The sequence below is a fragment of the Polyodon spathula genome, unplaced genomic scaffold (genome assembly GCF_017654505.1).
Source record: "Polyodon spathula isolate WHYD16114869_AA unplaced genomic scaffold, ASM1765450v1 scaffolds_1213, whole genome shotgun sequence".
Lineage (NCBI taxonomy): Eukaryota > Metazoa > Chordata > Actinopteri > Acipenseriformes > Polyodontidae > Polyodon > Polyodon spathula.
The window spans coordinates 63514-89499 of record NW_024472696.1 but is presented as its reverse complement, the minus strand read 5'-3'; the positions used below and the strand labels follow the sequence as shown (position 1 = coordinate 89499).

The window sequence follows — 25986 nt, the reverse complement described above, 5'->3', positions numbered from 1 at the left end:
ATTAGTTGGCTTTCTGACCCCCAGTACAGTTCTCTATACCAGCTGTACTGAATTAACTGGCTCTCTGATCCCCAGTACAGCACTGAGCTCTCTATACTAGACTGTATTGAATTAGCTGGCTCTCAGATCCACAGTACCGAGTTGTCTGGACTGTATTGAATCAGCTGGCTCTCAGATCCCCAGTACTGAGTTCTCTGGACTGTACTGAATTAGTCGTCTCTGATCCCGTGACAAGGCCCTTGTTCATTACCATGTTTCCCCTCACACTCTCGCTCGTGTGACCAGGCCCCCGTTTATTACCTGCGGAGTAAGGTTACTAAGCACCAGCCAGCAGCTAGTCCGGGCCACCCCACTGTCACTCCACGTTGAACCTGCAATAAAAACACAATCCGATATTCATGAAACAATCCTGAACTCTTGAAGGAAGCCAGATCTTTGCAAAGCAAAACAGAGCCCCTTGGTGGACAAATCTCAGTTGCAGCATGTTTAAGATATAGCCAACGCCATGAAAACCAATCTTTATTCCTTCTTAATGTGACCACCTACACTATTTTCCTCAAATCCACGTGTACCCTATGTTGTCTCAAAAGCGTGTACACTTTCATCTTCTACGTTGGTCCAATTAAAAAGGTACCAGCTTTAACATTTTTCATCTAAAACAATACAGCTAACAGCTGTTTTAAGAAGTCAAAATGCATGTGTGATTGAAGTACACACATGAAAATATCTATTTCCCTTATTGGTATGGTTATACAGATCATGTAGGGTAGTAACTGGGCCAAGGGGAATTTTTATTTTTACCTCCCACATATCTGGAGTCCTGACTGCCGCCTCCCCAGCCTCGAGCCAATCGAGGAGCTCCCCCAGTCCAGGGGGAGGCAGAGGGTTGTTTTTGATTGGTGAGCCCAGGAGGGGGGCGGGGCAGTGCTGTAGTGTTGCGGGAGCTCTTCCAGAGCTTGCTGTGTCCGATGGGGTCAGGGGGCCAGCTGGACTTGTACTCGCTGTGCTTCGCTGTGGAGGGAAATGCACCGCATTAAACCTTACAAATCCAGCCCAACAAAGCCAAACGCTTGAACACGGCAAACCAAAACCGCCTTCCAGAAGCCATCCGTTTCGACTTCAGGTCTCTCAATGTCTTCATGCTGTATGTTGGAATGGTTCCAGATTCACTACAGACACTATTTTGGAGTGTGAACTCCACCCCGAGTCACACACTCTCAAATTCCTCACTGAATAGTATAGAATGAACCTCAAACCATTCCAACATTTGAAGCCACTAAAAAAGACTTTTAGCAGAACGTTTGTCATTGAAATTCAGTTTTTTAGTATTTTTAAATTCAGCACTTGAGTGTTTAATAGTTATGAATGATATATTAAAGAAATCAAAAGTGGATAAAGAACATTCCCACACATTGTCGTTAATGCAGTCTTGTCTAGTAAGTTTACCTAATCGAATAAGGAGCTAAGCAAACTTATAACAAGTACATATTCATCATGATGATATACAGGGATGATAAATTCAGTTTCTATATTGCACGTTGCCTCCAACTGCTCTCCCGGCTTTCTGCCTGCTATGTTTTTACACACGTTTACTCCATGCAAAGAGAACGTTGTTGGGATGTCTAAAGAAACACACCTGAGCTTGTTACCTATACACTGGTTAAAACAAGCTTGCAGACAACTTGGAATGGGTGAAACTGCAATGCAATAGGAGTCAATTCCATACCTGTAATGCACTGGAAGATTTGCATTACAGAGCAAATGCATTATTTATTTTAATACAGACCAACTTAGGTTTTAACCCTTAGCGGTCCATTTATTCAGCTCTTGTCAGGCACGTCAGGTCCAATTTATTTTCACACGTGCTGTTTAAAATATTTTCAGAGTAAAACAGGTTCAAAAGGCACTGAATCGCAAAAAAATAAAAAACAGTACTGTATCTACAGCCAAGCCCCACCCCTTCGCTGCATTTTTCACACACCTCTTGCATACTGATAAATCCTCTCCTGATCACTCGTTTTATCACCAAACTCCTCAATAATGCGATCCGAGTCATTATTTTATTATTATAACATCTCAAAAAGCTCTGCAGATGTCGGTGATATTCTCCGATGGCTGGATGCAGAAGCAGCTCTCTTCACTGTTGTGTTCGTGTTATCTCGGTAATGCATGGGGCTATGAGCAACGTCCTTTTTTTTTTTTTCGGCTCCAACCGGTCTCACTCGGCCATTGAAAGATTTTTCCGGGAAAAAAAAAAACATCCAGAGACCTGTGCTTTACATCTTTTTGATGATGTCGGACAGGGTCCGACATTGGACTGGAAAGGTAAAATTGTAACGTCGGACCTGGTCCGACATAGGAGCGCATAGGGATAAACACTTAAAGAATGAAACCAGTTTTTAGATGCAACCCAAACAATGCCCTTGAAATATTCGGCATTCGATTTCTGCGCATTAGATATTTCATTTCTTAAAGCAGATTCACAAATTCATGCAAAATCCACACAGCGGCATGTTTTGTGGTACGAGGCAAAGCAGAGTTTGCATTTGTTCCGTATGTAAATGATTCAGAGCTTTAGTCGAACAAACCTTTAAATTAAACCTTTCATGGGGGGGGGGGTTCAGTTCAAGATCTGGTTCAGAGTGCAGCAAGGCAGGGGAAGCATGGCAGGGAGAGGGGCGTTACCTGAAGTGCTGTGCACGTGTGAGAAGGAGGAGCTGTCGGAGGCACAGTAGGGCCAGGCACCGGGTGAAGGCAGCGAGGTGTTCAGAGAAGGGTTAGAACCTGCAGAATGAAAACCACAGACGAGAGAGAAAGAGAGAGAGAGAGAGAGAGAGCAAAGATCAGAAAAAGAACTGCTTCATCCCAAGAGGCTGCAAAACCCACCCCTTAAACCAGGGTAAAATGCAGAAAGCCAGATAAGAAAATCATGCAAGCCCTGCCACCAGTCCTGGGCTTCAAAACTACCTTTTGTTATTTAAAAAACGACAAGGTGGCGTCCAGAGGCCCGTGATAACCCTACTCTGAACTGATCAAATGTAACGGCATGAAGACTGTAGGTTTACTACGAGGAGTTATTCATGCAGCTGTATTTAACATGGGTCTGATTGCACAAACTCCAGGCTCCTGATCTTTTGAATAATATACTTTGAAATCCAGGACTGATGAAGGCAAAAGCTGAAAATTGTTTCATTTGAGTGTCTAAGTTTCTTCTGTTGCATCATCATCAGCTTAGCCCTCAGCAGGTCACCTCAATGCTTTTGATTATTTCCGTTTTGTCTGCAATTGCTGCCACGTGATTGGGACACCACACAGACCCTGATGAAGCGCGGTCACAAGCATACGAGAATACAGGGAAAGCAATGTACATGCAATGCCAAGTAAAGAGCAGAAAAGTCTGCGACCCAGGAATTAGTTTGCTTTACTCAGGAGGGTTTACTTTAGGTAGTAAGCAGAGTTTTGTTTAATCCGTTTTTAAATCTTTCGAAGAGAGATCTAAACACGGAGATGAACGGCATTAGTATCAACTCAGAACTAATTGTGAAAGAGGGAGTTTTGTCAATTATCCTCAGCACGTTTCTTTGTTTTTAAATATGCAGAGTCATGTGTGAATATGTACAGCTCACCCTGCATTCCAGCTTGATCTTCCTGGTTTTACTATGAATTTAGTAACATACATTTGGGCTTGTTACCTACACACACTGACTAATAAAGCCTGTATTAAACTGGAATGTGTGAAACTGCTGTGCAGTGGCAGTGGCATCTCCAGCCCTGTAACAGCTGTGCAGTAGGAGTGGCATCTCCAGCCCTGTAACAGCTGTGCAGTAGGAGTGGCATCTCCAGCCCCTGTAACAGCTGTGCAGTAGCAGTGGCATCTCCAGCCCTGCTGTACCTGCGTTGTCTCTGAGGAGCTGATGGTCGGTGTCGATGATGGGAGACACGCCCGAGCCGCCCAGCACGCTCCCGGGGGTCATGTAAGGGTCAGACTCCGGGTCCACGCTCTGAATCCCTTTCCATGGCACTCCCGGCTGGAACTCTGCAAACAAATACCACAAGGTGAATCACTATAACACCACCTACTGTGTGCACATGTAAAAAGTGTGTGAAAGACTGCTCCCCCAGATTCTGATGCAAATGGATGTGTTTCTAAATTCAAGTAAAATGCTTGATGTTTCCAGCATAGGAACCCTGGTTAGAGGGCATTACTGTCATCATTAAGGTAAGACGCTAATGTACAGCCAAGGACCAATAACGACACTTAATGCAATTAGAAACCGGTAAACAGATTGATGGAAGTTCTCAGGTCTCTAATGGAACAGTAGCCAAAGAATTGTAATTGGAAATCCTAGCTGATGTGTCACAAATCAGCAGCTACGTGTATTGCCCTGAGTATGCTTTGTGAACCAAGGGCAAGGACAGCTATCATTGCAACAGCATCGCGCTCACTTTTACTGAATTCTTACAGAACAAAATGTAAGAAAAATATTCTCAAAATAAACAAATAAAAAAAAAAAAAAAGGAAACTTCCTTAATGAGCAAACTTTTTTTTGTAAAAGTGCTGATCCTGATAGCAGTCCCAGTGCTTGTAGGGTCTTACCCGGTGGCCAGCTGGCGTGGCTGGGTTTATTCCCCATCTTGGTGGTGGTGGAGCGGGGTGGGAGCCAGCTGTCCCCAGCGCTGTGCCCGCCCAGTGAATCTGAACCCAGCATGTCATACTGGGAGTAGGGGGAGCTGCCTCGCACCTTCCCTGGAGGTACAAAAGCACCTGAGAGAGAGAAAAGACCGGCTGGTTACTCTGGAGCAGGAATACGCAACAACACAGGAGCCAATTCACTTTAGGTGCAAGGTAGGTTACTAGAATACTTCTCCTTATACAGTGTCGTGAAAAAGTATTTGCAAATGTTTCCTATTGAATTTGGTCAGATCTTTTTTGTGGGTTGTTGTAATATACATAGAGGAAGTCTGGGAGAAAAAATGACACCAAAGTTTGGTGCTTCTTTTATTTGTTTGGTGTGCAAGGTAATTAAACATGTAATCTTCAGGTGTGAAACAGTTATTGCCCCCCTAATTAACTCAACCCAATTAAAAGGTCAGCTGTTTGATTGTTAACCAAAGTAATCAGGCTTGATTTGGGCCAGCCCTGCCCTCACCATCAGAGTGAAGTTGTCAGCACACAGGTTCTAGAGGCACTACATGCCACGATCAAAAGAAATTCCTGAAGACCTCCAGAAAAAAAGTTGTTGATGCCTATCAGTCTGGTAACGGTTACAAAGCCATTTCTAAGGCTCTGGGCCTCCACAGTCAGAGCCATACTTTCCAAATGGAGAAAGTTTGGGACATTAGTGAACCTTCCCAAGAGCGGCCGTCCTGCCAAAATCTCTCCAAGAGCAAGGAGTAAAATCGTCCAGGAAGTCACAAAGAACCCTAGAACAACATCCAGGGATCTGCAGGCCTCTCTCACTTTGGCTAAGGTCAGTGTTCATGACTCCACCATCAGAAAGACACTGGGCAAAAATGGGATTCATGGCAGAGTAGCAAGGTGGAAACCACTGCTCACTAAGAAGAACATGAACGCACGTCTCGTTTGCCAAAAAGCACCTGGATGATCCTCAAGAGTTCTGGAACAATGTTCTATGGTCAGATGAGTCAAAAGTGGAACTTTTTGGCCAACATGGGCCCCATTATGTCTGGTAAAAACCAAACACTGCATCCCAGAGTAATTCCTCCATGGCACTGTGAGAGGCTGACCAATAACTACAGGAAGCATTTGGTCTAAGGGGGAGACAACTTTTTCACACAGGGGCATTGGGTGTTGCATAACTAATAAATACATTAAGTAAGTATCAAAACGTTGTGTTATTTGTTCACTCAGGGTATATTATATCTAATATTAGATTTTGATTCAAGATCTGATAACATTCAGTATCAAAAACATGCAAAAAATCAGACGGAGTGAACACTTTCACGGTACTGTATTTTGGCAGCTGGCTCTTTGAGCTAAAATATATATAGACACACACATAAAATCTGCTTTGGTTGTTCAGATGTTTGTGGTGTATTCAATTAATATTTTTTTTCTTCTTTTATCAATGTCCTACTTCTGCCGTTTCCTGGATGACACCCCCGTTTATTACATTTTAAACCTTTAAATTTTTTTTTAAAAATCAAAGTGTGCATACACTAAACAACAAAGTAGAGGGGCAAAATATATAACGGTACTTTGCCTCCCCTGTGCTCTATGGATTATGCGCCTACGGTCTCAATCAAGTTAGTTCAACAAGAGAACATTTTTACCCATAACCCCTCCCTCCCTCCGTTTTTTGAGGGGCATTTCTACACAATAGCGATGGACCAGGATTAGGTCTTTTTGGCAAATTTTACTTTTTTCATCCATGCACACTGTGCATCCTAAGTGTTACCCTTTGCAAAGGTTAAGCAATAATTATCTATGCTTTCATGGCCAAGTTCGTTACTTAGCAACTGTTTTTCAAAAAAAAACAGCCAAGGAAACAAGACAGAAAACAAAAACAGTAGTCTTTACATATAGTGCAGTTCAAATAATATTAAACATTCTCAGCAATTTTTTCATGACTTTTCTAAGACTTTCTGAATTTGTTCTTTTTCTCCCCCCACCCCCCCAGGGTATTTCCAGGCCTGGAAATCACCATTTCCAAATTCCATTACTTTTCCAGGATTCTCTTGGCTGTACGAACCCAGTTTAATGCACTCGATTACGTTAGCAGAACATTTACCAGCCAGGAGAAGCAACGTAACTGAAACCTGACTTGCACAAGGCAGAAAGGAAGTGTAACAGGAGCTGTGTTTGAGACGGGCGTGACAGTCCAGTGCTGGGCTCACCGTTCTTGTGCATGGGGGGCTCTGGCGGGGACGCTGTGGGGGACAGCCCGTCCATCATGGACGTCCACTGCTTGAAGCGAGACTGCTGAGAGCCAGACTCCTTGCCACCCCCCACCATGGAGTTGAAGTCCAGGCCACCGAGGCTCGCACTGGAGCCAAACCCTGGAGAGAAGAACCAACAGGAGGCTTCAGCTAATTAAGAGCGTACAGAGACACCTCTACTACCACACACTCAGCCATTACCCTTCTAAACTAATTAAACATTAATTAAAGAGTAAGCAGCTTTGCAATGATTCCAACTGGTTCTTATTACAAATTACTGCAGTATTACAACCTATACTTTCAAAGTGCTTCCTCCAGTCTAACTACTATTTTTTGTAGGGTGCTTAAGAGAACCTGGATTATATCACTTAGTTTGGCTCTAGTTTTGTAAATTTCACAGGCGTTTTACCTCGAGTAAATGCTTTGAAAATATGGCCTGTGTTGAATGATTGTATCTAATAGAATTCAATAAATCTTAACCACTGGTGCACACACTACAGTAAAAAAAAAAAAAAATTTTTACACAAACACACTGAACAAAAATATAAACGCAACATGTGAAGTGATGGTCCCATGTTTGAGCCAGAAATTTTCCATACGCACAAAAAGCTTATTTCTCTCAAATTTTGTGCACAAATTTATTTACATCCCTGTTAGTGGGCATTTCTCCTTTGCCAAGATAATCCATCCACCTGACAGGTGTGGTATATCAAGAAGCTGATTAAACAGCATGATCTTTACACAGGTGCACCTTGTGCTGGGGACAATAAAAGGCCACTCTAAAATGTGCAGTTTTGTCACACAACACAATGCCACAGTGCCACGAGCGGTTTGCCGATGTCAACGTTGTGAACAGAGTGCCCCATGGTGGCGGTGGGGTTATGGTATGGGCAGGCATAAGCTATGGACAATGAACACGATTTCATTTTATCAACGGCAATTTCAATGCACAGAGATACCGTGACGAGATCCTGAGGCCCACTGTCGTGCCATTCATCCACCGCCATTACCTCATGTTTCAGCATGATAATGCACGGCCCATTGTCGCAAGGATCTGTACACAATTCATGGAAGCTGAAAATGTCCCAGTTTTTCCATGGCATGTCACCCATTGAGCAAGTTTGGGATGCTCTGGATCGACGTGTACGACAGCGTGTTCCAGTTCCCGCCAATATCCAGCAACTTCACACAGCCACTGAAGGAGTGGGACAACATTCCACAGGCCACAATCAACAGCCCGATCAACTCTATGCGAAGGAGATGGGTCGCGCTGCATGAGGCAAATGGTGGTCACACCAGATACTGACTGGTTTTCTGATCCACGCCCCTACCTTATGCATATCTGTATTCCCAGTCATGTGAAATCCATAGCTTAGGGCCTAATGAATTTATTTCAATTGACTGATTTCCTTATATGAACTGTAACTCAGTAAAATCTTTCAAATTGTTGCATGTTGCGTTTATATTTTTGTTCAGAGCGTGTGTAATATATATACATATACACACACACACTTTTTTCAACAGGTCCTTTTAACTGGAGGGTGAAATTGTCCCCACCCCTTCAACGGCTTCTTTCCTGTCAATCACCAGTCAGCTGCTTCCCCAATTCATGCTGTCAGCCAGTAACATGCTTTGACCCAGAACACACTGCTGAGGTGAAATGACCCAGGAAGTGCAAGTATAACTTCCTGGGAGTTAGGCACTGAAAACTGTGAACTTCAACATAACAGCACCAGATGAGTTTGAAAATAAAACACGTGTTTGTTATGTAGCTAATGAAAGTGCAAAACAGGCAAGATATACGCAATTATTTTATTAGCTACAATTACTTTAAGGTGAGTTCAGGAGCTGCTCTTCCGTTCTAGTCGCCTGCCACAGACATGAAAGATAACACTATCAGCCTCTCTATAGAAGCAAGACCCAGCGCCAGCCAGTGACCTGGATCAATAACCCTTTTGTTTAGGTGCCACACCTTTTCTTCTGACAACCCCAGCATCGTAGGTGCAGCAAGGCAGTTATAAAAGGCCTACTCACCAGAGTACCCTCCTGCCACCTGTCCTTTGGGATGCAGGTCCTGCATGCCGGAGTGCACCAGGTTGTCCAGGTGCTGTTTGGGCATCCCCAGGTGAGAGGGAGAGTGCTTCATCCCTCCCGCAGACTGCTGCTGCCTCTGGTGCTGCTGAAGAGCATTCATCATGCGGGCCAGCTGAGGGAGAGAAGAGTGCAGGGATGGGAATGAGACTCCTACTGCACAGCAGCTTCACCCATTCCAGGTTTATCAGTGTGTTGGTAACAAGCTCATGTGTGTTTTTAGAAACATAGTACTGTCTAGGAATGGATCAAAACCGCTATGCAATGGGAGTCTTATTTCCATCACTAAAGCTGGTCCACAGTTTACTATCAATACTCTGTACACCCAACAATACATTTTTTGCATGGAGCAAACATGTGCAGAAACAGGACTAGAGCAGCTGGAGGCAATAATAAACTTGTGTAACATGGGTTTTTCTTTCCAAACTGCACATCTGAGAGTTGTACACGGAATGGAACGACACCACAGGGGAATATTTATTGAATTACTGTGCTGGCTCGATCCGAGGGTTGGAAATGCTGGGTGCTGGGTTTACCTGCTGTGCGTCTGGTTGCTGCCTCACGTTCTGGGGGAATTTCCTCTGGTTCTGCAAGAGCTGCTGCTGCTGCTGCTGCTGCTGCTGCTGCTGCTGTTGCAGGAGAAGCTGACAAGCCTGTCCGGGAGGCAATCAGCATAAAAGAGATTCAGCTTGTATCTTGCTGCTTCTACACTGCTTTTTACATTTTAAACCGTTAATAGGCAAAACCAAAACATCGCATTTCCACCCCCAACCCAAATTTTTTTGGCATTTCTACACAAATCATAGGAATGGACCTGGGAGAGGCCATGCAGACGCAATTCCATCCTACAGACAGAGCACTTTCACTTATGAGAGATAAAAAAAAGATTTCACACACACATACACATTTTATATATATATATAGATGCAGATAGACACTGTTACATCACACTCACATTAGGGTCTACTATGCATTATAAATATACAGCCATTTACATTTGTATTAATTTGCCTTCATTTATACATAAACATCATTCTCCTCATGCTACAAGGCAGAATTTAGATTTAAAAAATATAAGCAAGCAGCTGGCGTTTGTGGAATTCCAGCCCTGTAGAGTATACTGCTCCCGTAAAACCACCAGTCTCAAAAAAGAAGGGGACCATGCAGTCTGACAAGTCAAATAAAACAGAAGCTTCAAATCAGAGCTGGGATTTAACTTTTTGCTTTCCTTTAGTTATTTAAGCATCAGTATCTGGAGCTTCATTAAGCCACATTCCTAACCGCTCACTTTACAGAATAATAGTGGTAGAATGAAGTGTCAAGGTAAAAATATGAAGGAAAAAAAAATGTAATCATGCATTTGATAATCTCTGGCGTCTATTTTTGTACATAGTTTTGTGATGCGGCACGCTTCATAATTTCTGTTTAAATTCAAATTCAAACAAATTACAATATTGACCTTGCCAGTTCACTACTAGTTTAGACTTTAAAAGACATCAAGCATGACTGCACTGCTGCTGCTCTGAAAGCGACGCATGCGGTCGACTGCCGCTTCTCTAGTGCCACCCCTAGGTGGCGTGTGAGGTCCCTCACCAGCTGGAACTGTGGTATCTGAGGCAGCTGGCTCAGCATTGCGATTTGCTGTGGGGAGAGCTGGGGGGCCATATTGAACAGCCCCGTGTTCAAGCCGCTGTTCTGAGGAAGCTGCTTCAGCATGGACGCGGACACCTGCAACATGAGGAAAGACACAGTGGCATGTGCTTAGCAACATATGACAACTCCCAACACAGCTCTACAAACCAACACAGCACTACTGGACCTGCATCTACTGTGTGTGCATTCAAAACGGCACAATTATGGATGGAAGCATTCCATCCTCTTGCAAAGCGCTTCTCTAGATTTATGTTAAGCACCATCTATGCAAGCATACATGAAACACCCACGTTTACAGCTATTCAAAAGGCTCCAAATCAATTAGAAGTAGTGTTGAGCATAGACACAACCTATTCACAAAGCTGCTTATTACTTAAGCAGAGAAGCCAACTTCTGAAAGGGGAAAAAAGTAGCATGTGCCAAGTGCAGTGTTTTTTGAGGCCAGTGGCTTCTAGCGCCTACAAACTGAAATGATTTCAGGCTGTAGCCAATGAACCTCATTTCTGCTGTTGAATTTTGGTAAATAAATACAAAAAAATTCTACTTATTCAGGATTTAAAACTAATTTAAATAAGTGTTTTAGGATCTGGTAAATGCTTTCAAACCTGGACTGAAATATTCAACCTCAAAACCTTATAAAAATAACGTCAAGAAGATTTAACAATTTTTTTATTTACAATTTTACTGCTCTGCTCCAACTATCAAAACATAAAATGCTGCGTAGTATCCAATAATTAATTTAAGCCTCAAAACCCATTTGCCCATACAGTGATGGGGCGTGTCAGACTGTATTGCTGGTGTTTCTTCGTACCTATGTGAGAAATACAGCCATGACGCCCACCGTATTCAGAGAGGTCTGTCCGGCAGTATTCACAGTAACGAGATTGAGACACTCTACTTTTAATGCATAACACTAAAAACATGTAATGTTGTTGAAGCTGACACCCTGGGACCCTTGAAGAAGCTGCTTGATGAGACACTGGGAACAATAAACAACCAAACTAGCAAGATGGGCCGAATGGCCTCCTCTCGTTTGTAAACTTTCTTATGTTCTTTACCATTCTGTGGTAAATTCCTCTCGATATTTCTGACAAGCCAACCTCAATCTTTTAGATGGAGTCTACTGATAAGACTGGGGTTTTGTCATGGAGATTTGTACTAAAATAAAATCACGGACCAGTCACGGTAAATTTGTTCAAAATCACTGAGGAAGGGAGAATTTTTTTTTTTTTTTTTTTTTAAATTAAAATACAATATACAGTACCTACATAAACAAAATGTGTCTATAGAAGTAGGAAAAAAATAATCAAAATATTTATGGTTTTCACAACATCAGTTTATCAGTTTGAAGTTTTAATCCTGTTTAAAAAAAAAGTTAAGCTTCACAGGATATACAACTAAACTAAATTGTTGTTTTACATAACATTTGTTGGGGTTTCTAAAGGACAGCAAACTAAAACTGTAGGTTTTTCATACCTTTAAAAAATAACGGTTTGAAGGGTCCCTTTGTGAGCATCTGTTGCTCAGGGTACATTTTTGTATTTACAGCAAGTTGGGAGTCCTGTTTCCCAGTTTTTCCAGACCTGGTAAACGTCGTCGCATTGCGCAGGCAATTGTGCAGCAAGCACGGTATTCACGCTGTGCTCCACAGCTGTCTTCAAACAGTGTTACGACCTCAAACACTTCCTCAGCTATGCTGCGATACCTTGCCTGGTTTGGGTCAAAGACCCAACAGGCATTGAAAAATGCAGCTCCAAAGTGGGCAGAAGAGTTGCACTGCGTGTACGTTTCAATTTTTTCAGCATTGTCAACGGACTTAAACTGTGAAAAGCTACATTGCAAAGTAAGACAACCGAGCTAGTTAGCTAAACCGTGATAAAAGCGTTTTTTTGGGGGTTTTTTTTCGTTCTGGTGGAATTTTAAGTTGTGCAGGTAAAGTTCAATGTCCTCTGCTAAAATCACAGAATCTGTGACAATCACAGCCTTAGTGATAAGCAACATGTAAACATGCGGTTGAGCAAGGTGACGTTTGCACAGCAGTTTCTTTAGAACCCCTAAACTGGTTACTAAGCATCCCAGCTCAGAGATTTTAGTATGTCAGTTAAAATGCCGCAATAAAATGTCAGTGAAATAGTAGTATTTAAGAACCATTAACTCCTAATAAAACATTAACGGGAAAACACACACACATGGTATTGACATAGTTCATAAGTGTTCAGGGAGTATCCATCATTTATTTGTTTAATAAAAATTGCAGTATTATACCCCTTCGACGTAGAGTCGTAGCAGAACCTCAAACAGTAGCTGCTACGGCCAAATCATAGCCACTGGCATCTCTGCTTAAGTGTGTTTTTGTAATCAAGATCGTTTGAGATTCAAGGAAATAGGACTGTTGTTGGCTTCTTAAATGACCAAGAACACAAACTTCCCTTTGTATGTCTGTACACGCAGTAGGACTACCTCTCACAAATGGCGGTTGATCTAGAATGTTTCTAAACATAAACACTGTTCGAGATTGAGAAACAATAGAAGCTCTACTGTTCAACAGAACGGGATAAAATACTCATAAAAACAAACTGAATTCTTCTTTAATATGCTGCAAGTTTAAGCTATTCATTCCGTGGTGATGTTTCTAAACCCTTGTTTTCCCAGGAGTGCTCGCCCGCATACCTGAGGGGACAGGAACTGGGGAGGCACTTGCGCTCGCAGCCCGGCGGAAGGGTTGATGGGTGGCACCGACGCCGGGTGCAGGCCACGCGACTGTGCCATGCCGCTGCCACCACCAAACACTCCATGATTGCCAGCCTGCGGGGAGAAATTGGGCGTGAGAGCCACAGTGTACCCAACTAAACCAATACCCAAAACAGGATATTCCCTCAACTCCATGTCAGGGGCGTGTGGCTTTATAACCGCTCCACACCAGGTATGCATGCGTATCAAACTCACTTCCGGTACAGCGAATAGGCACACCTTCACAATGGTTCCTGCAGCTGCACCTGCTGTTCATAACACTGCACTCACACCTATAGAGTGCATGATCATCGCTGAATGAAGTACATCGCAATCACATGGTTTTGAAGTGTGTTGATTGCACGTTATTTCAGGCAGAGACAGGGTGTTGTGCTCCAGTTCCCTGATATGGAGTCGAGAGAGAATCCAGAGCAAAACGTATTCGGCCAAGCAATCCAATCATTAAAACCCTCAATCATAAAATCTGACGCCACATTTGGAGCTGGAAACTCACACTGGTCCCGATCTCGGCACTGGGCTTCAGAACTGGTGTAGGGATAAATAAATAAATAAATAGAGTGAGTCACACTGTGGCTATTCAAGCTCATAGTAAAACCTGGAATGGGTAAACTGTTATGCAATAGACATCTTACTTCCATCCCTGTAATGTGGGAGAGAACAGCAAGTAAGTCTTCACAGTTTGAAACATGACTGACTTGAAAAATAAAAGAGACTCAAATTCAATGTTGCAGAAAATAGCTTCACTGCCATGGGCCCCAAACAAAGGTCTGGACACTCTTCCTTTAGCGTGTTACACACAGGAAGCAGCAGAGACAGCAAGCAGCGAGAATGTTACAGAGAGCAGAGTGGAGGGGAGCACTGTGGCTCTTACTTGTCGAGCAGTAGCAGCAGGGCTGAAGTGCTGGGGGTTGAACCCGAGTCCTGAGCCCCCCGATGGGGAGTGCTTGTAGTTGGGGGGAGGAGAGAAGGGGGAGCAGGGGCCGTCATCCCCGAGGCACCCATCCTGATTGGAGAAAGGCAAGGTCAGCTGAAAACAGGGAAGGCGCAAGAACAGCCAGCCAGCAGGACAGGTTAGTCAAGCAAACAGAGGAGAGGGTGGGGAAAGAGACAAGACAAGAAACGGAGAGTTAGAGTTTTAAACAGGATGCACACAACACAACTTCACAATACAGGCAAGAGGTTACTAAAGACTAGCAAAGCCCCGGCAAGGAGGTGCAGTAGGATCTAATGGCATTGTGGACAGGGCGGCTGTAACTGCACAGCATTCTGCGGTTTTCCCACGGAATTGGGCTACTTCAAAAACACAGCCGCGGGAAATATTAAGGAGTCGCGGATTGATAACGTAATTAGATTAGAAGTATAACTTTAAAAAGACTGAACTGTTTTCATGTTTGCAATATTGTTCGGGATACAGTACCAGCAGATACAGTATTTCAATAAAGGGATCCCGCTGCAATTCGGTTGCTAGTATGAATGTTGATTTGTCCCTTCAGAGCTTCCGTACAAATTTGTTGTTGTGACGTGTGGATGAGTTTTACTGGGGCTTGTAGTTTATCAAAAATTATACCAGGTATCTTTTCTTACGAAAGCTTTTTTTTTTTTTTTTTATGCATAGGCCTGTGTGTTAAGCTTGCGTTCAGTTAAAACAAATAACTGGGCTATTTTTGAAGTGACTTTGGGCTATAAAAACTCTGCAGAAATATGGCAACCCTGTTCCTGAGCGACATGAGGCACCACACGATAAGCAACAGGACCCTACATCCTAGCGGTCTGCTGCTGTAAAATGTTACTAGCCACATTTTGAAGTGCATAAGGCCAATCCCCACACAGACAGTGGTTGTAACAGTATAAAAACTATACGATTGATTCAGCTCTGTGCTTGTCACATTGTAACTTATAGCAGTGTTTGTTCAGTTACATGTGTGTCCATGTTGAGCTTGGTGCTCGTGAGCCTCTTATGAACACCTCCACCTGCCTTGACAATGCTGTCTGATACAGAGAGCTGAACACTGCGAGCCGAGGGAGAGGGAGGCCAGTCATAAGAGCAGTGCTCCTCTAGTCTGGAGGCGGGGTGCGGGGGAGCACCGCTGTGGCATGTCTCAGGGTGTGTGGTCCTCACTCTCACCTTGTCGTAGTAGGGCCCGGAGTCCCCCGGTCCCATGTCTTTGGAATTGGGCGGGCGGAAGACCTGTCTCCCCTTCCTCAGCTCTCCGTTGTAGTCGCCCAGATTCATCCCTCGCTTCTCAGCCTCCAGCTTCTTATCCTGCAGGGGGCCTCCTGAGAGACAGATAGAGAGAGAGGAGAGAGATATGCATTCAAGATCAGGCGGGTGGTTACAAACTCTGTAGTCTTGCATTTTAAATCTGCTCATTATTATTTTATTTGTTTAAACTGTTCACGAACCCAGGACAGTGTTACCAACCCTGATCAGAAACTAAAATGTCAAAAGCGGTTGTTACATACAAAATTAACGTATGATTACTAATTTTTTTACAAATTGCTTACTGCAAGTAATTGCCATACCAGGGTGGTGTGTAAAGCTAGATTAGTTACACCCCCCCACTGGAACTTATTAGCTGCAACTACACCAACAATGTTACCCGAAGTTTAGATCTCTCTCAGAACGTCAACAACAAAGTTCTGTATTCCTTCAAATTTAAAATGCAGCACAGATTTCCCACTCTCAGTTTGAGGAAACAATAAAATCAAATAGGCACTTACAAATATACAATCTCAACCACGCATATGGAAACACTGTGTCCGTCTGCTATCGCACAGGAGCATTACAGTGATGTGCTGCTTCTCATTTCCAGTGGCGATTACTCACACCTGCTTTTGTCCCAACTTGTGAACTGTAGTATTGGTAGTATTGCTTGGCATGTTAAACTACAGGGGTTTGGTCAGCATTTCCAATCTGTCCAAGCTGCTACTGTTTGTTAGAAATGCTGAAACTGTAAAAGCTTCTCTTTGAATTCCTCAGGAAGCTAACGATGCATCTTTGAAAATGGATGCCTACACTTCACGGATGATTCGAGATCGTGCAGCGACGTTTTGGTTCGTCTTTTCTCGGCAGTCAGTCACGTTGCTGTTTGTGTACTCGGGTAGTCAAGTCTTTTGTTGGTGATTTTAATACACACATCACTACTGTACTCTAAGATGCAGGCTATTTTTGAGAAGCAAAAAATTGTTCAAAAACTTCATCTTAAATTCGAAGGAATACGGTATTTGAAACATTTAAAACACAACAGGTTGTGTAAAAAAGATTGTGTGCTAGTATCGGGCTTGTCTATTTAGATTTAATATCTTTAACTGTTCTCTCTAACGAAGTTCAGCGTACTTTCTCCTGCACTCTTGTATGAGAAATACACTTGATTAGAGGAAGCCACTGAACACTTAGAAACATACATTATTGTTTGTTTTTATACTGACCCCAAAATGGGTGAACTAGACAGGGAAAATTGAAGAGCTGAAAGGTTAAATTGAAGATAAGCAGTCCACTTACCAACTGACAAATCCATCTTACTGCCTGCAGGATCATCAGCTTGGCTCTGTTGAAGCAATACAAAATAATCAATGAAAATGATGCTTTGCACAACAGCTAATAACGCAGTAACACATTTTCATGCGAATCAGGGCTGTAACGATAAAGTAATGTCACGATACACATCACGATTTAATACTCACACTGGTCCTGACGGGATACTCGTACGATGCATAACAAGATCAAACGGTCATTTAATTATGGAGACATTTTGTTAAGACAAAATCTAAATGGGCTAGGGAAGAGCATGTATTCATACCAGCTGTAAAACACATTCTTCGTTCAAGAACTGTTCGAACTACAATGAGGTATGTTGTGCTTTTGGTCTTGAATCCCAACACAAACACTGGTATACAGACCTCCATGATGACCATGCAAAGAAAGTATCACGATTCACCGATACATGAATTGTTACAGCCCTAATGCTTTATATGTACTGCAAAAAACGTTGTGCAAATCAATTTTCCAGGCACTTAAGGGGGAGCGACTAATACAGTGGTGCGACATATGCGCCAGAGTGTTGAATACTGTACTGTACCAGAGCCACAATGGGATTGCTACAGACAGCCATGGTTATGGCTCTGACTCACACAAACCTAACTGTCTACAGCCAGACAATTTTATCAGGATCTACGGCATTCAGGTCATGTTGCTAGGTAGAAACACATAACCACTGTTCAAATTAAGTTTTAAATGAGTTACTCTCACTCTTTTTTAAATGTTAAACATTCAGACTCTTTACTGACCTCCTCCCCACCCCGATTCATGCACGTGGAGAAAGTTATCAATATGAACACGTCACAGCTATACTGCTTCACCGTTAACACAACAGCTGTCCATCACTTCCTCATTCCCACCCTCCCGAGCCATTGATTTGTCAACACTGAGACGGAACCCAGCCCCGGGATCCATAGCAAACAGCTACTGCTTAGAAAGCCAAGTAAACTTATCAAGTCTTGCAGCTGTCTGTTTGAGACTGGATAAAGTAGGACAGTCAGACACAAAACAAAAATGCTACATAACAGGTCTGAAATACGGCAACTGCAATGCTGAGAAAACAGTACTTAAAATATGATGAAAGAAAAACTAGCTGATGGAGAAGGAAAGTGCTAATGGCCCGATGTAGGAAACACTGCTTGAATGGAGTACGTAATGACTTTAATACACACTGTAACATGGTCTACAGGCAGCGCAGAGACATGCAAGTTTGGGTACTTTAAGATAAAATAGGTGAATACAGATATAGGATGTATAACTTGACTACATTTGGTCAATTACTTTTTGAATCCATTCAAGTACTATTTGCAGAAGGTTTACACTTACTACTGGAATGTATAGTACTGTAATATTTCATCTATATTTTAACATTGCACTTAAATGTGCTTGAACCAATCATTCAGACATTTAAAACAGAACAGTTTCTAGCACCATTACAACAAACCGGATTACACAAGCATGTGATTGGACGTGTACGTACCAGGAGCCCCATGTTTGAGAACTGCTTGGACAGAGGGTTCATCCAAGGTTCACCACTGCCTCCTTTCAAAGGACCCTTGAATTAAAACACAGAACCTTTAGCGTCACCCATGTACACAGCTACATAGTCGTGATGATGCATGCTCATCTCCAGGACTGTCTCTGCAAAACCCTTTAGGCTCCCAATGGAGAGCTGAATATACATCTAACCATTGTTTAAAACCTAATGAACTACTTCAAATGAGTCTAGAATTCTAGTCTGCAATGTGTTTGTTAATCTGTATTACTGGGGGCCAATTATCCCTGTCTAATTATGTTTAATAAAGTGTCTGTCAATTATAAGTCATTTGAATCATCGGGATTACACTTTAATAAATGTTATGTTAAACATAATACATATTGCAGGAGTAAGACAATTAACATCTATCTATAAAAAATAGATAAAGCGTTGTGAAACATCTAAAAGAAACTTCTCACAATAATACTTTGTATTTTAATCCTGCACAAAGCAGCAGACGTCATTCCTATTACAACTTCATTTGTAGTAAAAGATAACAGCATGTATGAAATCTTCAACCCTGGGCGCCCAATTCATCTAGACCATCAAGCTCACGCAACAAAATAATAAAAACAAGCACTGAAAGAAGTTAGATGCTGCTGATAATAATAATAAAAACACGCACTGAAAGAAGTTAGATGCTGCTGATAATAAAAACACGCACTGAAAGAAGTTAGATGCTGCTGATAATAATAATAAAAACACGCACTGAAAGAAGTTAGATGCTGCTGATAATAATAATGCACTGAAAGAAGTTAGAATAATAATAAAAACACGCACTGAAAGAAGTTAGATGCTGCTGATAATAAAAACATGCACTGAAAGAAGTTAGATGCTGCTGATAATAATAATAAAAACACGCACTGAAAGAAGTTAGATGCTGCTGAAGTTAGATGCTGCTGATAATAAAAACACGCATAATAATAAAAACACGCACTGAAAGAAGTTAGATGCTGCTGATAATAATAATAAAAACACGCACTGAAAGAAGTTAGATGCTGCTGATAATAAAAACATGCACTGAAAGAAGTTAGATGCTGCTGATAATAAAAACACGCACTGAAAGAAGTTAGATGCTGCTGATAATAATAATAAAACACACATTGAAAGAAGTTAGATGCTGCTGATAATAATAATAAAACACACACTGAAAGAAGTTAGATGCTGCTGATAATAATAATAAAACGCACATTGAAAGAAGGCAGCGGTTGCAGCTGTACCTTAATGTTGATCTTCTTGCCCCCTGCCCCTCCTCCCTGGCCCCAGCCAGCGTTCGTGCCCTGGGACCCAGCACTGTTCCACACCCCCTCCTCATCCTCCTCCCAGCTGGAGTGCCGCTTTGCCGTCACCAGGCTCTCACCCTCGCCCCAGCCCTCTTGCATAGATTTCGAACCTGCAACAGCACACACAAAGTCAGGAATGGGAAGAACTCTTAATGCGTAACAGTATCACTCATTCCAGGGGGATGAGCCGCAGTGTACAGGTATCAAGCTCCGGTGTGCTCACATGTTTTTATTTTTTCAGAATATAAAACGGGTTCAGTGCTTTTGAATCTGGCCCTTGGTGTAAGACCAGAGGCAGCTCCACTCACCAGGTCTGATGGGGTTGGGAGAGGGGTTCCCCCACCCTGACTGAGCCTTCCCAGAATCCTCGGGATCTCCCCAGCCTGAGCTGCCTTCACTGGGCTTGCACCAGGCAGCTGTGCCGTTATCCACCGGCGGACCAGAGGGGGCACCGCTGTTCCATACTGCCAGGGAAAACAAGAGAAGTCAGCCATTCACTGGAGCTCATTTACACAATAATTAATGGGAGCTGAAACATTTAACAGTAGTTTTTCCATCAAGACTTTCTCCCTAGTTAGTAGATGTATCTCTCTCAATACTTGTTGAAAAGTAAATCTATTTATTTATTTTTCGCCTCTGATACAACAGTATCTCAAAGCGCTTGCAAGTCAATAAACAATTTACAATAAATTTACAATTAACATGAAAAAGTCAGTAATATGAATAAAAAAACATCAATATTGGTAGAGAAATAATACAAACAAAAACATTTTGAATAAAATGCTTGTCTAAAAAAAGTGAGTTTTTAATCTTGATTAGAAAATATGAAGTGACTCTGCAGCTCTAACGCCAGATGGTAGATTATTCCATAATCTGGGAGCAGTGTAACAAGGCGCTCTCCTTTCCTTTTTGTCTTAATCTTTGGGAGGGACAGATGACCAGACTTAGCTGACCTTAAAGCACGTCTCGGTACACACAGGAACAAAAGCTCTTTTAGATAATCAGGTGCCGGGAGGTCACGAAGTGTTCGGCAAGTCAAAAGTAGGATCTGATCACTGCTCTTAAACCCCGTCCGCGTGCTGCACATGCGCACGTTCATTGAGTGCGTAGATTAGAATAAAGGTCCTTTCACACTAAAGAGTGTCGCGCCAAAGCTTCAGCGTGACATTCACGGTTTAGAATACCGTACGTACGGATGCTTTCACACCGGCCGCATAGCGCAAAACAGACTGAAACAGACCGTGTTCCTATTTCTCTGTGCACGTCCAGCGTAAATTTACTTATGCAACCAATATCTAACCCAATAGATGTATACTAAATATTCATAACATTTCCTTTTTTTTTTCTGCAAGAGACTCGGAACTTTTATTATTTAGTTTTCATGAGACAGTATCTATATTGCAGTGTATACTCCTTGTAGTGTTTATATAGCTAATGTTTCTGGCTGTGCCAAGTGGTGGGTTGTGTACTGTTGTTCTGCCTGCACAAGACACACTCATAAAAAAGCCATTTGGTGTCTGCCTGACTCCTTTGCTTGACAGACCTGACAACAGCACTTGTAAGCGCTACAATACACACACCCCCACCACAGCTGCCGTTAAAATACGCAGAATTAACTACTGACAATATATAGCATCATACAAAGAGGATGTGGGGCTATTTGTTTTAGCAGGGTGCTTGGTGAAAAACAAATACTATAAAAACTTCATAAACTTACAGAGAGTTGAAAATGTGTTAAGTGTCTGGGCTGGCTGCATAGTACTCACACTGTTCTTAGTGTCCACCAGGCCGAGCTGCTTCCCTCACTGCCCTGCTGTGTGTATGTTATTATTTTACACGCTAAATATTGGTATGGCACAAGCCTCACGTTGCAATCTACTGTTGTGGCTCACGTCTTAGTCTAAAATTTAAAAAAGTGGCTCATGCCCAAGAAAAGGTTCGAGACACCCCTGGAATTACGTGTTTGTGCAGCACCACTTGTTGGCTTTTTAAACTAAAAGGAGAATAACAAAATGCCCAGTTTAAGGAAAGAACAGACAACAACACCGCCAACGCTTTTTATATTTAGATTACTGTCAGAAACACAATATTTGCAGATAATACTATCATCAATAATTTCTCTACAATGCATAGCAAGTCACCAGTCACACTGCAGACAAACCCCTGTCTTCAGGACTGGATCTATAGTGTCACCTGGTTCAGTTCTATTCCTACAGAACAGCAACATGAGGAGGAGGAGGGAACAGTCTACCTTGGGAATAAAGTGTCAAGGTGCACTTAGGGCCTACCTGAGCTGGGTGTCTTTCCCACTGCTGGGGGGCCTCCAGGTCCCGGGTTCAAGTCCCTGGTTGGCTGAGGAGCACCTCCAGTTTTCTGCTGCTGCTGCTGCTGCGGTGGAGCTGCACTATTCTTGTCCCAGAGGTTCACGCTCTTGTAGTTGTAGCTGCCGGGGTCCCCCCAAACCGAGGTGCCGTCGTCAATGTCCACCGTCCGGCTGATGGTCTGGGGGGACGGTTCCTCCCAGCCGCTCTGCTCCTCCTCCCCAGGGCCAGTGGGGGGTGCGGGACCTGCAGTCCAGTTCTGGGTGGGCCGCCCCCCGCTTTGACCCCAAGACCCCTGGAGGGCGGTGTCCTGCTGCTGTTGCTGAATGTGATGTGGGGGAGCTTGTTGTAGTGGCTGTGGCTGCTGCTGCTGCTGCTTACCCCAACCACCTCCCTGCTTCGCACCAGGTTCCCCCCATCCTCTTCCCGGAGGGTCTTCCCAACCTGAATTCGAGCTGCCACCGCCCCCTCCACTCCAAGCCCCCATCTCTGCCTCTCCTACTCCTCCCAAACCCATTTTTCCATGCCCCCCTCCCCAACCCGTTTTGTTGGCTGCCAGGTCGGGTTCTCCCCAACCGTTGTTTTTACCAGCAGAAATCCAGCCAGAGCCGCTTCCCGCTTGCCTCCCCCATCCGGCATCCTTGCCCCCGTCCTTCCAGGACGAAGGGGAGGGGGCTGCAGGTACGCTCTTGTCCTCCTGGCTCCCTCTGCCTGGCCCGGGGTTGCCACCTCCCCCCCAGCTTGCTGCTAAAGGAGGAGGCTGCTGCGGAGTAGGTTTATTGTAGTCACCCCAGCCCCCTTGGTTGCCTCCTCCTCTCCTGTCCCTCCACTCTCCCTCCCCCCAGCCCTTGGCTTGATCACTGCTTTGGCCAGGAGGGAGGGGCTCTCCTCCCCAGCCTCCACAATTGCCCCCTGAGTTCTTCGCCTGGATGGCTGTGTTGTTGGCGACAGAAGAAGAAGTCATAGTAGTCATGGTGGGGTGGTTGTTTTTGACAGCAGCGTTCGCAGAAACAGAAGCAGCACTGCTGTTATTGGCAGGGTTACCCGTCAACGAACCAACAGGAGCGCTCTCCCAGCCTTCCGTCCCTCTGCTGCTGCCACTACCCCCCTTCCTGCCGTCCCCTGCAGAGGGGGCACTAATCAGATTAGCAGCGTTACACCCCCCGCCGCCACTTCTGGACTCCTCGTAGTCCCACTCCACATTCTGCCTGATTTGGGTTTGGCCCCAGCCCGAGTTGGACAGAACTCGAGGATCCAAATCAGTCCTGCTCAGCATGGTCTGTAAGGCCACTTCCGGGTCGGATAGCAGATTCCTTGGGTGATGCAACCTGCCGCCACCCCCCCTCGAGGAAGAGGGGTGACCCCCACTGCCGGCACCGCCTCCTCCAGACCGGGGGTTGCTTCCAGTGCTGCCCTGCCCTCCGCCTTCACTCCCGGCCGAGCTGGAAGCCATTCCCCAGCAGGAGGGGGTACTCCCTGGCCCATCTTCCACCTGTAGTCCCTTCTGATTGTCCCATGCTCCAGCAGTGCTGGGGATGGTGGTGGTGGTGGTGGTGTTGTTCGTGACTACAGATGGGCTGCCACTGTTCGGCCCTCCCGCGCCCCATTCCCCGACTGAAAGGTCCTCTCCCGCCACAGCGGCTCCGCCCCACACTCCCTGAGTTACCCCACCGGTATTTTTCCCTCCCTCCCCTGTGCCGCTACCCCATGTTTTACCACCCTTCCCACTGTCCTGATTCCCGTTACCCCAAGATGAAGAAGTAGAAGCAGTCGTGGTAGTTGTAGTGCCGATTCCACCTCGGCTGTCCCAAGGATCAGTCCTTAAACCCCCCGGCTTTGGCTGAGATCTCCAGGAGGATTCATCCAAACCTGTCGTTGAGTCACCCCCGAGGCCCCTGCTACCTTCCTCTCCACAGCCGGCCCCGTTGCCTGGGTTTATTTTTGGTCCGACAGCCTGCTGCTGCTCCTGGCCCACACCCCATCCCAGGGACTCTTCCATTTTCTGCCGATCCCTGGTCGAGGTCTGATGGTGGTGGAGGCGGCTCACAGAATTAGCATTAGAAGACGAAGAGGAGGAGGAGGACGAGGACGAGGACGGGGTACTAGAGTAAGAGGACGTCATCGGAGGGGAGTTGCTGGAAGCCAACCTCACCTCCTCTGGCTCTCCTTTCCTCAGCTGTGCTGGCCCCCCGCCACCGGGACCCTCCTGGACCAGGGCGGGCCAGGCCGAGGGGTTGCTATTTGGGTTAAAGTTGGCACCGCCTGAGCCTTTCCAACTGCCAATCCCACCACTACCACCAGTGTCAGCTGCTGGCAAAGGACTGGAAGATTGAGCGGGTTTGGTCTTTGCCCCGCCGACACCACTGCCACTCCCAACACCAGCAGTAGCCAGGGTCCAGACCCCTGCACTACCGCTGCCCTGCGCACATTCATTATTTCCCACCGCAGAACTGGAATTGGCTGTCCCTTGTGGTGGCTGCTGCTGCTGCTGCTGGAGGGCACTTGAGGCACTGGGGTTGCTGCTGCTGTCCACAGCACTGCTGCTCTCTGAAGGCGCTGCCACCCCGCTGCCTGCGCCCTCTGCTTCCTTGCCGGCGATGCTCGGCCACTCCTCCAGGTCAGACCCGTCTACGATCACCTTGTCCCAGCCTTGAGGGGGGGCAAGGCCCGCCCCCCCCACCCCCCACGTGGAATTTGCATAATTTGTAGAAGCAGAGGAGGAGGAGGAGGAGGAGGAGGAAGAGGAGCCGGAATCTGAAATCAATAAATTAATTAAATAAGTGAATTTGTTTTGCCTGCATACAGTAACTGTGTAGAATGACTCTTAGATACGCCCAGGACTACCCTTGGATATTACTGAAATGATAATGTCGTTACCTAAATCATTCCTCCCTGTAGCTGCATTAACTCCTCCCAAGTAACCCTACAGACTCTGACTCATTCACGTGTTCCGGGCCTGGGTCCTCCAATCACTTGGTCATTTCAATAATATAACAAAACCATATGAAACCAGGGCTGGGAGTAGGACTAGGGCACACGTCTATCCCTGGTCCTGCAAGCCAAATGCTCCACCTAGACTCAAATTAGGGAAGCAGTGCTGTGCTTCTTACCTCCCTTATGAGGTATTTAATCCAGTTAGGAGCTGGGCGTATTGTTAAATATTAGATTCACATTGAATCAACATTGAAATTGTAGGTAAAAAGAACTGCTACAGAACTTTAGAAATCCACAAATTCACCTCTGATCTGTTCTGTCCTAATATGTATAGCATACAGCTATGGCTAAAAGTTTTGCGTCACCTAGAAATCTTAGGATTGAGACAATTAAAAAAAGAAAAAAAAAACCCACACACTACTAGAAAATAATTCAGATATTTTATTTATTATGTAAAATCAACCAAACTAAAAAAATCAAAGAAACTAAAATTCTCACAAAAGTATTTTGGCCATAGCTGTAGTTTGTGAAAACATTGGTAAAAATGTTCAAATCAGCTTTTTCACACATCAGAATCAAAGGGTTCACACATTCTTTAGAACAGCAAACCCATTCCTGCTTTGAGGTAAAAGTTTTAAAGCAGTATATAAACACTTCAGCTCTTCAGTCCAACGATTTAAACAAGAATGACAAACTGTACTGCAGGCTGGAAGGTGCATTTCTCTACGGAAGGTCTCTGTGACCATAAGACCTTTAGCTAGCCTGGAGGAAGGGCGGTCCGTTTAGCCACGGATTCCCAGAGGTTTCATTTCCCCTACCAACTCGGTTAGGGTTTATTTTTATTTTTTTTCCCCCTCTCTCCTGGAGTGCTAAACTACCACGCTTGCATCAAAACAAGCAAGCCTAGGTGGACCGAATGGTCTTTTGTCATTCTAGAATTTATGTTCCTACATTTAGAAGACTTTTCACATTTGGCTA

General features: G+C 44.4%; 1 protein-coding gene across 6 annotated transcripts in view; it reads right to left on the bottom strand.

Moving 5' to 3' along the window:
* The window catches only part of tnrc6b (trinucleotide repeat containing adaptor 6B), a 65130-nt gene that overhangs the window by 1974 nt on the left and 37170 nt on the right, over positions 1-25986 (bottom strand). For 2 of the 6 annotated variants that reach the window (XM_041242206.1, XM_041242211.1), the window contains 17 exons: positions 22042-24828; positions 20062-20217; positions 19661-19863; positions 18414-18488; positions 16898-16943; positions 15521-15672; positions 14267-14422; positions 13315-13449; positions 10585-10719; positions 9528-9644; positions 8935-9106; positions 6859-7020; positions 4598-4765; positions 3893-4036; positions 2686-2784; positions 802-1011; positions 301-371 (listed from right to left, as the gene is read on the bottom strand). In XM_041242206.1, coding sequence (XP_041098140.1) covers positions 301-371; positions 802-1011; positions 2686-2784; positions 3893-4036; positions 4598-4765; positions 6859-7020; positions 8935-9106; positions 9528-9644; positions 10585-10719; positions 13315-13449; positions 14267-14422; positions 15521-15672; positions 16898-16943; positions 18414-18488; positions 19661-19863; positions 20062-20217; positions 22042-24828 — 4988 coding nt within the window. The remainder of the gene's footprint in view (positions 1-300; positions 372-801; positions 1012-2685; positions 2785-3892; positions 4037-4597; positions 4766-6858; positions 7021-8934; positions 9107-9527; positions 9645-10584; positions 10720-13314; positions 13450-14266; positions 14423-15520; positions 15673-16897; positions 16944-18413; positions 18489-19660; positions 19864-20061; positions 20218-22041; positions 24829-25986) is intronic. The other 4 variants (XM_041242207.1, XM_041242208.1, XM_041242209.1 and 1 more) reach the window with 4 other exon arrangements.